Source organism: Paramacrobiotus metropolitanus, unplaced genomic scaffold, assembly GCF_019649055.1.
Source record: "Paramacrobiotus metropolitanus isolate TYO unplaced genomic scaffold, Prichtersi_v1.0 Parri_scaffold0000003, whole genome shotgun sequence".
NCBI lineage: Eukaryota > Metazoa > Tardigrada > Eutardigrada > Parachela > Macrobiotidae > Paramacrobiotus > Paramacrobiotus metropolitanus.
Genome location: NW_026570223.1, coordinates 2,522,028 through 2,535,104, shown reverse-complemented (window position 1 = coordinate 2,535,104; position 13,077 = coordinate 2,522,028). Strand labels below are relative to the sequence as shown.

The 13,077-nt window shown below is 41.1% G+C and overlaps 5 protein-coding genes across 8 annotated transcripts; 2 read left to right on the top strand and 3 right to left on the bottom strand.

Annotated features, from left to right (window-relative positions):
- Positions 1–73: 73 nt before the first annotated feature.
- LOC129594601 (uncharacterized) lies at positions 74–1,819 on the top strand. Its single transcript, XM_055491347.1, has 2 exons — positions 74–642; positions 1,099–1,819. Exons 1-2 carry the CDS (start codon positions 91–93, stop codon positions 1,678–1,680), a joined length of 1,134 nt encoding a protein of 377 aa, XP_055347322.1. The 5' UTR covers positions 74–90; the 3' UTR covers positions 1,681–1,819.
- Positions 1,820–1,946: 127 nt separating this feature from the next.
- Positions 1,947–4,121, bottom strand: LOC129594783 (vacuolar protein sorting-associated protein 29-like). Its single transcript, XM_055491584.1, has 4 exons — positions 3,811–4,121; positions 3,480–3,671; positions 2,468–2,703; positions 1,947–2,276 (listed from the first exon to the last, which is right to left on the bottom strand). The coding sequence occupies exons 1-4, from the start codon at positions 3,811–3,813 to the stop codon at positions 2,156–2,158; spliced, it is 552 nt and encodes a 183-aa protein (XP_055347559.1). The 5' UTR covers positions 3,814–4,121; the 3' UTR covers positions 1,947–2,155.
- An 835-nt stretch (positions 4,122–4,956) lies between these two features.
- Positions 4,957–6,002, bottom strand: LOC129592206 (transcription factor BTF3 homolog 4-like). The gene is made up of 2 exons (XM_055488177.1): positions 5,796–6,002; positions 4,957–5,710 (listed from the first exon to the last, which is right to left on the bottom strand). The coding sequence occupies exon 2, from the start codon at positions 5,707–5,709 to the stop codon at positions 5,185–5,187; it is 525 nt and encodes a 174-aa protein (XP_055344152.1). The 5' UTR covers position 5,710; positions 5,796–6,002; the 3' UTR covers positions 4,957–5,184.
- A 240-nt stretch (positions 6,003–6,242) lies between these two features.
- Positions 6,243–9,741, top strand: LOC129592176 (cell cycle checkpoint control protein RAD9A-like). Of its 4 annotated transcripts, XM_055488167.1 has the most exons (10): positions 6,243–6,341; positions 6,404–6,483; positions 6,649–6,733; positions 7,007–7,077; positions 7,142–7,291; positions 7,371–7,485; positions 7,930–8,136; positions 8,260–8,366; positions 8,488–8,582; positions 8,981–9,741. In XM_055488167.1, the coding sequence occupies exons 3-10, from the start codon at positions 6,700–6,702 to the stop codon at positions 9,507–9,509; spliced, it is 1,308 nt and encodes a 435-aa protein (XP_055344142.1). In that variant the 5' UTR covers positions 6,243–6,341; positions 6,404–6,483; positions 6,649–6,699; the 3' UTR covers positions 9,510–9,741. The 4 variants fall into 4 exon arrangements, with proteins under 4 accessions (XP_055344142.1, XP_055344134.1, XP_055344147.1 ...); XM_055488159.1 differs by having other exon boundaries at positions 6,404–6,733; XM_055488172.1 differs by having other exon boundaries at positions 6,302–6,483.
- A 212-nt stretch (positions 9,742–9,953) lies between these two features.
- Positions 9,954–12,963, bottom strand: LOC129595441 (enoyl-CoA delta isomerase 2-like). Its single transcript, XM_055492456.1, has 8 exons — positions 12,543–12,963; positions 12,193–12,291; positions 11,693–11,859; positions 11,427–11,527; positions 11,245–11,347; positions 11,036–11,156; positions 10,859–10,948; positions 9,954–10,735 (listed from the first exon to the last, which is right to left on the bottom strand). Exons 1-8 carry the CDS (start codon positions 12,747–12,749, stop codon positions 10,445–10,447), a joined length of 1,179 nt encoding a protein of 392 aa, XP_055348431.1. The 5' UTR covers positions 12,750–12,963; the 3' UTR covers positions 9,954–10,444.
- Between the last annotated feature and the right edge of the window lie 114 nt (positions 12,964–13,077).

Sequence of the window (13,077 nt, the reverse complement as noted above, 5' to 3'; positions counted from 1 at the left end):
GTTGTGCAGATGAAATTCACGGACGCATACATCTTGTCGTGGAATTCTATGATAATTGTCTGTTGACACATTAATACTTTCCCGTCGATTATGAGCGCCTTCCAAGTTTCCCCGCTGGCCGCACCGGAAGATGTGGCCAATAGTTTTCGGACATCGTTGCGGTCATTTTCTTCGGCATCCACGCATCGCTCGCGGAAGAATGATTCAGCGGGGTCACGGCGACCGAAGGATGCCGATTCGGCCTTCGCCAGTATGGAGAGTGTTAATTCACTGCGCAGTACATCCGCTCGCCACAAACGACAGGATTACCGGCAGCGATCGCGCAGTGTGGGACCGGGAAGGTCAGCAGCCGGACGCGGCGGTGGGTTTAACAACACGCCATACTATGATGCGTCCATTCATAATGATACGACAATGGTGTCACGGTATAATCAGTATGGGGAAATGTTCACGCCTGTATCATACGCCTGGCAGGCGTTCAAAGAACGCTTATTTGATTCATCGCTAAGCGAAAGGTATGAGGTTCTTCACGTGCGAGAGTCACCGCGGAATACGCGGAGATATCGCAGTGTTTCGCCTAATTATGTGGAAGAAGATGAGGACGAGCCACAGGATAGTTCAAAAAAGCTGCTTTTCCTACAGGTTGGTGGTATACTGATGGAGTGGTAACATAGTACACCAAGCAGTTTGAAAACTAGGCGGCATGGAATGTTATTCCACAGAAAATCCTGCGTTTCTGCCCGTGACTCCGAACTCTACCCTCTCTTTTTCAGTATGTCATAATCATTATATTATGTACTCTAAAAATTACTTAAAATTTTTAATACGCACACACTATGCAATCATTTTGAGGCGCGGAGCCGATAATTCGGTTTGTGTACGAAGTATGAGAAGGATGCTGAGCCCCATAGGCTTGATTTCTACTGGTAAGGATTCAATGTTTTACATTATGTCCGAAAAGAGGACATGTGTCCGAAATTTATACGGAGCCATACTAAACAGCACATTAGGTTCACAGTCGGGTCACTTCGATGTATGGATATTCACTATTCACTTGTGAGTAATATTCACTGATGGATTTCTCGAATTCTTGCACAGGATCCCCTTACCCGCTCAATGTATAAAAACCTGGAAACCTACTTTGACCGAAAGACTGTGATTCGCGGGCTAACCGGAGGTGGCCTCAATGGTTTCTCCGCAAGGAGCCTTTCGCGGGATGATTCACAGCTGATGTTCAGCGATCAAGGCGGCGCACCTCCGCGCTCGCAATCATCCTTGGGATTTGCTCCAGCTACGGCCCGTTCTCTGTCGGGAGGGCTAGACGCTATTCCCGACATGCCCCGCCCACAGTCATCGATGGCCTTCTCTTCCACCTCGCTTTTATCTCGCAAACGGCGCCAACAGCAGCAGCAACAACAACCACAGACCAGCTTTATCAAACCCGATCAAGACATGGAGGAAGTAAAGCGGGAAATCGAAAAACGCTTTGCCAGAATTGATTTTGACACCGGGACAGCTGATTATGAAGCGCTGTTCACCGTGTCCGATGAAATGTCAGACAAACTCGACGAAGTATCCAAGAAAAATGCGGAACTGAATACAGCGCGCGAACATCGTGGAGATAACGAAGATTCCAGTGATGTTACGCCCAAAGTAAAGCTGGATCGGCTGCGGTTCTAGAGTGACTGTTTGTTATTAGCAGGTTTTTCTACTGATTATAACTTGACTATCAAACGTGATTTTTTTCTGCATCATACGACGCGTACACGATGTTAATTAAAATGAATTTCGATAACGGGTTTAGGTGGCCGTGTTAAGAGAGAACAATATAATGCATACTGCATTTTTGACATTTAAAAGGGTTCTGCTATAATTATGATGATCTGCCAAGGAAAAGCACCACACGCGCAATTGGTCCACAGTAACGTTAAAGTAAGTTTTCTAACTCTTGGAGCGGAAGCGTTTTCATTACGTAAAACATCGGAACATTTAACAAAAAAAATTAAATAAATTAAGTAAAAATAAAACAATGCACAATTACCAAAATTTAATAGGAATCTGGAGAAACGTACAAATGTTTTAATGGCAATCAGTGATTGCCAATCACGATTAAACTGGTGCAAAAAAATCATTAAACTTCAATTGTAATAAAAAATCACACTGCTTTCCGGAATTCCTCTCTTTCTACCTTTACTTCATCGCCGATGAGCTGGTAGATATATATCACGATAGTTGCCGACTGAATGTCAAGGAGCACGAATGACGGATTAACTTCCCTAAAACGAACAAAGATACTAACTAAAATAACTTTCAAAAGCTATTCAGAGGTATGCAAAAAAGTGTTATCCGTACAGACAGGTGTGCACGCCATCTGTGTATTTTTCTACTCATATCATATATGTAAACTTTTGCAATAGTAAGAAAGCAATGCTTTAACTTAAAGAAATACTTCACTAAGTTGACTTACGCTTTCAAACCGGTCCACGCTCCGGTTGCCGTACCGGGATTTAGAAACAGTTTCCCATCGCGGTTAAAACTCTCGAAATGGTGAGTATGCCCAGTTATCAGGACGTCAACATCCAGCTGACGCTGTAAACTACCCAGGCTCTCCATATCACCCCAAGGAATGATTTGGTGTCCATGGCATACTCCAATTCGGAACTGGCCGACGGTAACAACCTTTTGCTCGGGATAATTTAGACCCTGAAACAAACAATTAACCAACCGGTGATCCTTCTACAGTTACCCACTCTCCACAGTTTTACGCTCAAACCGGAAATTTGTACAGGTAGAAACGAAAACAAAGGTAAAATGCCATAATTCCCTACAAGCAAGCATCAGCATTCAAAAATTTTAAACCAATCTGTTTGCTAGAATGTCACAACGTTACGTCACTACATTTTAAAATTTAATAATTCATCAGGAAATTTCGAACGGTAAATGACAGGTACCAAGCAGTCGATGCAGATAATCAGATTCCGAAAGCCGTTAAATTTTAAGCATATCAAAGGTACCGTACCGTCTTCAAAGTACCGTAAGAAAGTATTAACAGTAACTATATAGGATATACAGCATATTATATACGTTTACCATTAAATTAAAATAATTAAAGACAAAATGATAATACTGAATGCAAGAAATATTTCACAAATGCCCCATTCAAGAAATTTCTCAGGACAAAAAATATTCTATAACTATAATCAGTTTAGCGAATTTAGCATGATAACCCTGATCTATGCAGAAAACAAAATAATAAAAATATACAGAAATCATTGCAGATTAGCCAACTTGAAAGTAAACTGTATGAAAAGGCATGAGCAAATAACAAGTAAAATTAGAAACTGCACAATAATATTATGCTTGAGAATCTACCTAAATTCCAATGCTGCTAGTATCCCGACGTACGGAAAGCGCTGTTTCTAATAAACACTTTTTAGTTTTTCTTAATAATTCTAGGCTAACCCAAGTTTACGGTTCACCTCATCGAAGTCCCCGCGCACCACGTGAACATCTCCAGCAAGACTGCGCAAATAATCCAGCGTCTCTTTCGTGCACAAATTTCCGGTGCAGATAATATGCTGAATTTTCCCCGGTACGAGTAATTTCTTAAACTGTCCCGGAAGTCCCGATGATCGGAAGGGAATGTGAAAATCTCCAATGACCAACACCAACTGCAAAATATAAAGAACAAACTGAAACAATCGTACACGGCTGTCAATTACAGTACTGAATACGGCGTTTGAGAAATGCGGGACAATATTGCAACGCAGATATGCAGCGAACCACGCAATGCTCCAGAGCGCACCTTACCATTGTGAAGTAGAAATCAGGGCTTCGAAAGAGGCTTCAGAAAGTCAAAAGTGCGTGACAGTTTGCTGTTCGTAACAGTAACAGATTGACAGATGGCATAAATCCTTGCATATGCTATTCTGGTATAGTAAGTTTGTCTGTAAGACTTTAACTCAAAATATGTAGTTAACGAAAAGGCATGTTCCAAATGTAACGAAAGAATAATGAAAAAACTAACGAAATTTCATGCTGATGGTCGCACAGAGCAACTTTTAAACGTTAATAAAATCACAAAGCATTCAAATTTGGATTTCAAAATAAAACATTTTGAAATTTTTGACTGGTGAAGCAGTGAAGGCAGCCTCCCCCTCCTGTTTCTGGTACTGTACTCCCCTACCGAACTCCCCTACGCCTAGACTACGACCCCATGCCCTGTGCCACTCACTATGTACCTGCTTCTCCCTGTGCGATCCAGCGGTCAGTTGTGTACAGCTTTGACCAACAACAAATTCGGGTTTGCTTTACAATTAGTTCAAACGGCTGTGGTCATTTCGTAGATAAATTTACTGCTAAGCAAATTATTGCTGTAAACATGCGCTTGTACAAATACTTAAAAGAACACTAAAAGGGTTATGTATGTGAGCGGCTTAAATTTCGAAAGAAGCTCTTTAAAAGAAGATTGACCAGTCGACACTCAGTTCAATTCCAATTGACTGTATCTCCGAACCTTTGTCTAATGCGAGCGTAAATTGTCTAATGCAAATTGCAAAGTAACAGTTATGATTTAATCATACTTTAGGAAAAGAATTCTGCATCCGACTACCCCGTTCTGACGCAAGACTTGCCCGTCCGGTCGCCGGCGTGCTACTTTTGTCGATCCGCTATTGTATGAAAGTCACTATGAATGGCTCAGTGTATTAGTATTGGCTGCTTACTGTATTTTTATTATTAACCTTTAAATTGAAACCCTATTAATTTAAACGTTATTAAAACCCCATTGAAATTCTATTCGAAATCTAAAACCTCACCTGAATTTTTGGAACATCAGTGTTTTCTCAAATGATATTGTAACACTGTAAACTGAACTGCGTTACTGAAAAATGAAAATGTATCAACTATCAAAAAATGAGAAAAACCAGGAAATCATATGAGGCAAAAGCGTCCACGTACGAATTTACTGAAAGTTTATTGACATCACCGACTTACAAAGAAGTGTCAAAAGCGTATTATTAATCCAAACGGAGACGCAATCTTCTCCAGCATTCATTATCCAACATGAAAGTAACCGCAACGCATTAGACCCAGAGCAACATTAGTTAGGTGTTTTTTTACGTAAAAAAATCGCATACACCACGAATGTTGCCAGCCATTTGCTGCAAGCCGTCAGACTCCGGTTCAGGCATTCTGATCAAAATTCTCCTGCGGCACGGGCACATCGTCATCATTGGCCGTCGGCGCACTGGCTCCGCCGCCCATCTTGCCCTCCTGACGGGCCCGATTCAGCAGGTTGCCCAGATTACGCAACTGCATCAGATTATCTGGATGCATGCTGTTGACGTTGAAGCTGGGGACCACTTCACTGGCGGGCTTCTCCACCGCGGTGCCCGCCACGGAGAATGTATTGCAGGCCAGCGCTGTCTGCACCTTAGGATTCTTAATCACCGTCACCGTGTTGTTGTCCTTAAACAGATTAACTTCCTCAATACCCGGGATGGGATTGGCGCCCAGTTTCTTCAGGGTGTTGATTAGCTGCTTATCGTCCTTGACGACCGGATGATGCATCACCTTCTTCTTGCGCCGTGCCGTACCCTTACCGCCTATGCGCACTTGATCCTGCAGCTTCTGCAGCTGCTGGAGGCGCTCTGAAGGGGTATTGGGCTTGGGTTTTTCATCGGTAGAGCTCTTTAACTGATCGGCCATGCTGCAATTTCAAACACAAAATTTATTTGATGTATGTAATTTAAGATCATAATTATTATATAACCATAAATTAACCCAGTACGCACCTGATCAATAAGGCGATAAGTCGCACAAGTAAAAGACGAACTGAGAAACGCGATCAAGAAGCAAACATAAAGAAACAAGAGATTTTATAACATGAATTCCAAGTTCTTTGGATTGTGCAACGAAAACTCTAAACCCAATGTAAAGCCAGTTTGTCGGGGTTTCCAAAATTATTGAAGGAGCCCGTTTACATTCCGCATAAATGTTGTCAGCATGCCGGAAGATCAGTGGAATATGGATTAGTCAGGCGGGACGGGTTAAACTGGTTGCCTGTACCCTGCAAGCGCTGATTGGCTGCCATGCCCGCAAACCACGTATCATTTTGCGCCTTCGTTTTATTTTTAATTTGCAGTAGTATAGACCCCTGCAGCTGGAATCCTTTTCCCAGCTTGCAGCAGTTTCTCACAGAGAAGGCTTCGTTCGTTACGCCTTGCAGTTCGTCAATGGTGAAACGGAAATGCATTTCTATCGACATCTACTACTCATGTTTTGGAGATTTTGAAACGGTTCTTTTATTTTGTTTTCGTAGTTTCCTGACTCAAACAAAAGTACGCTGCCACTTTCGGACTTTCCAGACAAACATTCACCTTAATTAAGTATTTGTTTCCAGAGATCCCTATGAGACTGGAAGCCAGAATATTGAGTGGCGATAGTTACGCAGTCATCGGGACTACACGCAGCCTTCAGTGGGTACGGCCGTACGGGTATCTGTATCAACATGACGGAACGTGTTTGGCATTGATAACTTCGGTAGTCAAATCAAACTGCATCATCGGTTGTCGCAGGCTCGCAGCTGTTGTTTCTTTCGTTTTCTGTAAATTTTCTGGATTATCTTAACGAAGTGCGGTGTTACAGTCGTCTGTCTGATTTTGTTCGAATTTATACGTGATCCGGCGACCACTGACCATGAACTGCCTCATTCCACAACGGAGTATCAAAAGTACTTAACTGATGAATCACTGAATTGATTTTATGGCTTCTGTTAATTATTAGTATTAATAATTAATTTATATTCTTAGCTATAGTACAGACGTTAAAGCTCGTAATAGTAATTAAAAAGATTTTTCATTCGGCTTATTTACAGCATATTTTTCTGTTTGCAGCTTTGGATTTTGTTGGGTTGCAAGCTAATATTCCATAGCTACTTCTATAGCTAGAAGCCGCTGTATAGAATATTTCTGATTATTATTCTCATTATTCTGCTCTTTTTCAGCGTTTTCGAGAGCGATTGCGGCTTTGTCACGAATTGGGGAAGAACTGTATTTGGAATTTTCTCCAAATCAGGTTGATTATAATTGCTGTTCCGAAGAGAAACGAATCTAAACCTGGAGTCGTTTTCTGTTTCTAGATGATTTTGCGCGCCGTCAGCCAGTCCAAATCTGCGTATGGATCCTTTGTGTTTGATTATGAGTTTTTCAGCGAGTATCGTTCGGATTCGATATCCCATGGCCGAAGAAGCAAAGGAAGCGGCATTAGTCGACTGAAAATGCAGATGCGGGTGTGCAGATGATACAGTGCATTGGTTCATTTGGAATTAATTCTTTCCGAAAATAACTCTGTAATTATCTTGATTATAGACCGTACTGAACGTTTTTAAATCGGCCCACACGTGCGATCGACAGGTGGAAAGCTGTGGCTTGGAAGTGGATTTGGCTGGCAACCGAGTGCGCTTTTCGTTCAATCGAAAATCAAGTAAGAAAACTGGCTTGAGTACAGGAGAATTTAACTATTTGGGATCTTATGATCTCATGGACCACCTTGGTTCTTTAGTATGTGTGTATCGTAAAGACTAAAATAATTAAGTTTAAATTTCTTTCAACATTTTTTCTGGTGCTAACATTAAGTGTAATTAGATTTATAAGTTTTCTGCGGTTTTCTTACTTTTTGAAGATAAAAAATTCGTCCAAATTTTATAAGTCTCTTTCTTGAATGGCGTTATTTGTGTATTATTTCATTTATTTGCCGTTTTTATAGTGAGATATTTGTTTTGCTTTTTCTGTAGTTTATTGCTCGGATATTACTTTCGACATAGAATGGAACTGATTTTAACTTAATTACTGTTCGCGTACTGCTATGCTGCACCGCTGGTATTCTGGCGTTTGATGCCGTGCTTTCTGAGTTTTGATATCTTTGCAGAAGTAATACACCGTCATAGCGTGGAATTTATGGATTGTGATCCGTTGTACTCGTCTTTCTCAAAAAAGCATACCAAAAGCTACGCTGTTGCATCCGCCAAACTCCTGACCGACACAATAGAAAACTTTCCTCCGAATATTGATGAGATCACTTTCAGTTTTCGGAAGGATAGTTTTATTGTGAACAATTATATGGGAGATACACCAGGTATGAATTACGTACTCGTACATAGATGGTCATTTATGCGAAGTGCGATATCGCAATGAAAAATGTTATATTATTTTCTGTGGTTTCTTAATGTTCAGTGATAACTTTGTTATGTTATCGCAGATCCGAAGCAGACTGCGCAGATGCAAATTCAAATGGATATCGAGGAGTTTGAAAATTACTCCATTCAAGAAGAAACATCTGTCACTATTACGTTAAAAGAGTTAAAGGTAACAAATTGAAAAATGTTGTAAGTGCAGTTTGCGAAGCACTACTATTAATTCCATACTACAGTAGTACATGTTAATAGTTTAATACGATATAATTATGGCTTTCATGTCTGGATTTTAGGGTGTTGTAAGCTTCATCTCTAGTGTGACATATCAGTCGGATGTCCATGGCACAACTGGTCTTCCTGTTTCGATTCATTTTACCGGGCCCGGAACGTAAGCTCGTTGAACTGTTATGACCAGAAATCTTTAATTCGAATCGGAATTTCGCTCAAGTTTTATGCCTTCTTATTTGTATTACGGGACGTACGATCTTCTGTTTGCAAATGATACGCTACTGTTACCGTAACAGGGAAATATTTTCTCAACTAATATGTCCGTAATTGCTGCCCTCTTTAGGCTAATTTAGGCTGTCTGAAATTTGAAAAAATTCGAAAGCAGCGCGTCCGCTGTTGAAATTTTAGCGGACTTGAACTTTAACTGATAAAATAGTGATACTTCATGTTACATTTACTAACACATACTTATTCTTTTGAAAAAAGTCTCTGTATCACTGTATGCGTCAAATTGGATTACTGCAAGATTTTAGTGCTAATTTGTTATCGTTATTTTAGGCCGGTTCTTATATGCATTGAAGTGCCAAATCAGTACGAAGCGAATGTTACCATTGCGACACTGGAAATCACCCCACAGAACACTCAATCCGCATCTCAGAGTCAGCATGTGGATAGTGCTGCCCTTGCACAAAATACCGCTGCTCCTCAGACTGCAGCACCTCCTGTGGAGGATCAAGTGCCCTTCACCGCACCGCAGTCAACATTAGCCCCCGTCCGCCCTGCCGCAACTGCAGAAAGTGCCACTTCAGTGGAATCTCGCGCTGCAAAAGGTGCGTCGCAACATCAAGAACCTATTGCGGCAACGCCCAGAGTGCCGCTTGCATCAATGCCGCCGCCAGTTATCGCCAAAGAGTCAGATGTCGTCGTTACGCAGAAAGGACCAACCTCACGAGCCGCTGCGATTGTGTTTGGTTTACTGCCTTCTTCGAAACGAAGCTCCCAGCATGTTGCGGAAAGGATCTTAGCTTCTGATACTGAGCCGTCGGACGATGATGATGAGGACGAAGAAATTGGTTGGAGTGATTAGCACCTAAAGTGGAATTGTTATTATGGTATTTAATTGCTGTTTTTATATTAGGTAGCTGTCATTTTTCTGTCCCTAAAAATCTCGAGTGATCCAGTGAGCTCAGTCGTTGTTTTGCGGTTTCATTTTACCTTCAAGTACAGTAACTTTTTATGTGGAGAAGCTTGTGGTTCACAAAACCCCTTCATTTATATTTTAGAATTTAGCGATACCTACAATAACACCACTGCAGATACCTGCTTGTAGTTGCAAATCAAAATTCTATTACTAACACAGTAGTCATTATAATCAATAATACACATTCAGCAAAAATGCTAGAATATTCGACCCACAATGCGACGCACTTCATAAAATTTCTATTGTTACGTTATAAACTCCACTAGCGTTATGTGCTGCCCCAGGCACTGTACGTAGCTAAGTCTAACGTAGAAATCCCGATGTGGATTTTGAGACTTTATTTACGAAACACAATTCCAGTGACTGCTAGATGACTTCCAGTGGACTAAACCAGAGTGGACCATCTAGCACTTGCAAGCTTGGCGCTTATATAGCCACATTCGGGTAAACATCCACATTAAGAAACTTCTGGAAACTTGCAAAGCATTAGATCACTCAATTAAGAACATTAAAACGACATAACAAGAGATACAGAGAAGACTGGAAATCTGTCGATTCTGGTCTTATCAACTTATGCCCAATTGCCCAAATATAGAACTAATTGATATTCTCTCAGTTCTCTTTGTGGCTAAAGATTTTGTTTACGCCAGGCTGTATCTTGATATAGCTCACATGGGGCTGTGTGGCTGGTCACACTATTCGACTACTGCATTTTGAAACCATAAGTTAAAACAACAAAAACGTTAAGTCGTTAAACGAATTAGAAGTTTAGAACTTCAAATTCTCTCATCCAAATTGAGCACTTCATTTCTGTGCGTACATTATTTACGAGACAGGAATTTAGTGGCAGCTGAAATGCATTCTTCGCCTTGCCACATAGTAATTAATTTCGTGCACTCTTCATGGTTAACTTGGTGGAGCTTCTCTTTCTCCACCGAGCGAATGAAGGTCTTCGATTCCTTCAAAGATATAGGCATCAGCTTAGCGAAGCTCTGCAATCGCCGCTGCGTTTCTTGTTGGAAAGAATCAGCCGGAAATACTTCCGTAATAAAACCGCACTCTAAGGCCTCGGCTGACGACATCTTCTTTCCCAGGAGTAATACTTCATTCGCCTACGAAAATTCAAAGGTCTATCGATTCAAACGAAACTACTTCGTGGAAAACAACACAGCCATCAATAACTGAAACAATACAAAGTAATACAAGCAAATAAAAGTTAAAATATTGATTCATACCCTCATTGCGCCCATTCGCTTGGGGAAAGTGTAACTGGAACATCCTTCTGGTGTGAGTCCCAAATTGGTAAAAGGAGTATGAAAAGTTGCCTTTGTAAAGCAGCGTTTTGTGAACATCCGTTTCTGAACGATTAGATAAATCTACCGCATTTTCTATGTTCAGTTCTAACTTCTTACAGTGTCCGTAGCGTAAATAACATCATATAATCCAAGAGTCGTGCAGGCAATACCGATTGAGGGACCATTAATCAAGCCGACCAGTAATTTGGGATGGTCAATAAAGGCATCGACAAATTTTCTACAAGCGAATATTCGTCTGAAAACCATTTAACGGGACGTACTGTATACCATTTCAAGCATGCAGGAAAAGGAGAGTATCCGCTTACTCTAGCATGACAGCCGCTGCTTCCGCCATGTCTTTCATACTGCCACCACCAACTTTCATTAAATTGGATAAATCATTGCCACTGGAGAAATATTTCCCAGCACCTACAAACGGATTGACACGGAAAATATCAGTCATGCGGGATGTGGCACGAGTCGCATGACGAAACAGAAGGGTGCATACCCGTGATAACCGTAGCATAATTCTTATTGTTGGCCGCCATTTCAAGGGCATCGACAAACTCGAAATACATGTTGGAGGTGATAGCGTTCATCTTATTGGGTCTACGGAGAATACCGACTTACAAATAAGCAAACAACTGCAATTCGGTAATTGTGCAAGTTGATAATTGGTAAGTCCTGAAAATTAGATAAGACAGCCTAATATCTGTATGTTTGCTGTCAAGCTGTCCCGCAATGAATACAGACTGTTAGCTATAAAAGACATACCGATTCATGGTGATGTATGTAACTTTATCTTTTTCTTCATAAATGAGCTCTTTGAATTTTCCTCCGGAAGACGATTGCGAATCCGATTTGGCGGATTCTTCACTATCTCCGCCACTGCTTTTCACGAGCTCCTCCACAACTTTAACATACTCTTTCTTCGCATCGTCCTATTGGAAATGCGAATAAATGAAGAAAATTACACCAGTAACAGTAACACAGCATAAATATAAACAGTAAAAAATTTCAGAACTGCTTTAGTCTTTACTTATTATTAACAAGTAAGGTGAGTAGTATTTCGAGTATTATATTAATTATAGGGTGCGGGATGTTGCATCCGACTCCGACTGATAGACAACTAACATTAAAAATCCAGTGAAAGGGGAGCAAAAACATAAATTAAAAAGGAATGCAGCGGTTTCTGTTCGCAGCTTGCTAGCCAATCACATAATAATGCTCAAGTTAATATAGTAAGCCGTGAGCGCTCTACAAAATACTCTTACTTGTGACATACTGCCCAAAGAATTCCATGCAGACCATTTTGCCTTTCCCACGATATCCAGCATTCCAGGTTTCGGAGCATTGCATTGTCCAACTGTTGCCTACAATAAGTGAGATACCGTCCACGCATGCATTTTTAAGCAGAATTTTACCTTCCTGACCAGCTAAAACATGCATTACCAATAAAGAAGCATCTTTTCAGTGCGGCAGCGCAACAAATACCTAAAACTGGGTTCTTGCCCTGAATGTGTGCGGACGTAAAACCATTAAACAAAAATGAGCCCAAATGAGCCCTTGAACTATGACCATAACAGCGTTACAAACCAAAAACAAAGAAAATCAGCAGACGCACCTGTTTGAACAAGCCATACAGTTTGAGTTTGACATCTGGTCCAGGATCTTCTTTGAGTGTATTCAGACGCTCCTTAGCACTTTCAAAATCCTTGGCACTTGCAAAACATCGCACGGGGAAACGCGTTGTGGTTGTCGGTCCAACGAGTCGATAAGCAGAAGTGATCCTGCTGGATGCAACCAGCGCACGACAACCCTGAATCCACATTTTAGAATTAATCCGATACAAGCACGCTGACGGTTATGTTGTCCACTGAACAATGCAAATCACAGGTCAAGAAAACGGAATAATATACCAAATAATGTCCAAATTATATGGATTTGACAATTTTAAATTTTTGGAGTTGGATTGCCAATAGACAAATCCATAAGTTCATACTTCCAGGGCAGATCTCAATACTCCAGTATTGAGATCTGGCTTGATACTTCCTAACTTTTTAAACGTTAACTGCAGTCACGGGCGCAGCAGTGCATTTGGTGCCTTTCGCTCTTGCGCTGGGCGCGTGCATTCGTGCGTGTAATGTGCATCAAGTGGC

Excerpts from the sequence above, each read along its gene's own strand:
- LOC129594601 (XM_055491347.1), top strand. The coding sequence starts at position 91 with ATGAGCGCCTTCCAAGTTTCCCCGCTGGCCGCACCGGAAGATGTGGCC. Across the intron at positions 643-1,098 it reads AAAAGCTGCTTTTCCTACAG|GATCCCCTTACCCGCTCAAT; the intron begins GTTGGTGGTATA and ends ATTCTTGCACAG.
- LOC129592206 (XM_055488177.1), bottom strand. The coding sequence starts at position 5,709 with ATGGCCGATCAGTTAAAGAGCTCTACCGATGAAAAACCCAAGCCCAAT.
- LOC129594783 (XM_055491584.1), bottom strand. Across the intron at positions 2,704-3,479 it reads TGCGCGGGGACTTCGATGAG|GGTCTAAATTATCCCGAGCA; the intron begins GTGAACCGTAAA and ends TGTTTGTTTCAG. Across the intron at positions 2,277-2,467 it reads GCGTGGACCGGTTTGAAAGC|GGAAGTTAATCCGTCATTCG; the intron begins GTAAGTCAACTT and ends TGTTCGTTTTAG.
- LOC129595441 (XM_055492456.1), bottom strand. The coding sequence starts at position 12,749 with ATGTGGATTCAGGGTTGTCGTGCGCTGGTTGCATCCAGCAGGATCACT. Across the intron at positions 11,157-11,244 it reads GCAGCGGCTGTCATGCTAGA|AAAATTTGTCGATGCCTTTA; the intron begins GTAAGCGGATAC and ends ATTCGCTTGTAG. Across the intron at positions 10,736-10,858 it reads AGCGAATGGGCGCAATGAGG|GCGAATGAAGTATTACTCCT; the intron begins GTATGAATCAAT and ends GAATTTTCGTAG.
- LOC129592176 (XM_055488167.1), top strand. The coding sequence starts at position 6,700 with ATGAACTGCCTCATTCCACAACGGAGTATCAAAA. Across the intron at positions 6,734-7,006 it reads TCCACAACGGAGTATCAAAA|CGTTTTCGAGAGCGATTGCG; the intron begins GTACTTAACTGA and ends GCTCTTTTTCAG. Across the intron at positions 7,078-7,141 it reads TGGAATTTTCTCCAAATCAG|ATGATTTTGCGCGCCGTCAG; the intron begins GTTGATTATAAT and ends TTCTGTTTCTAG.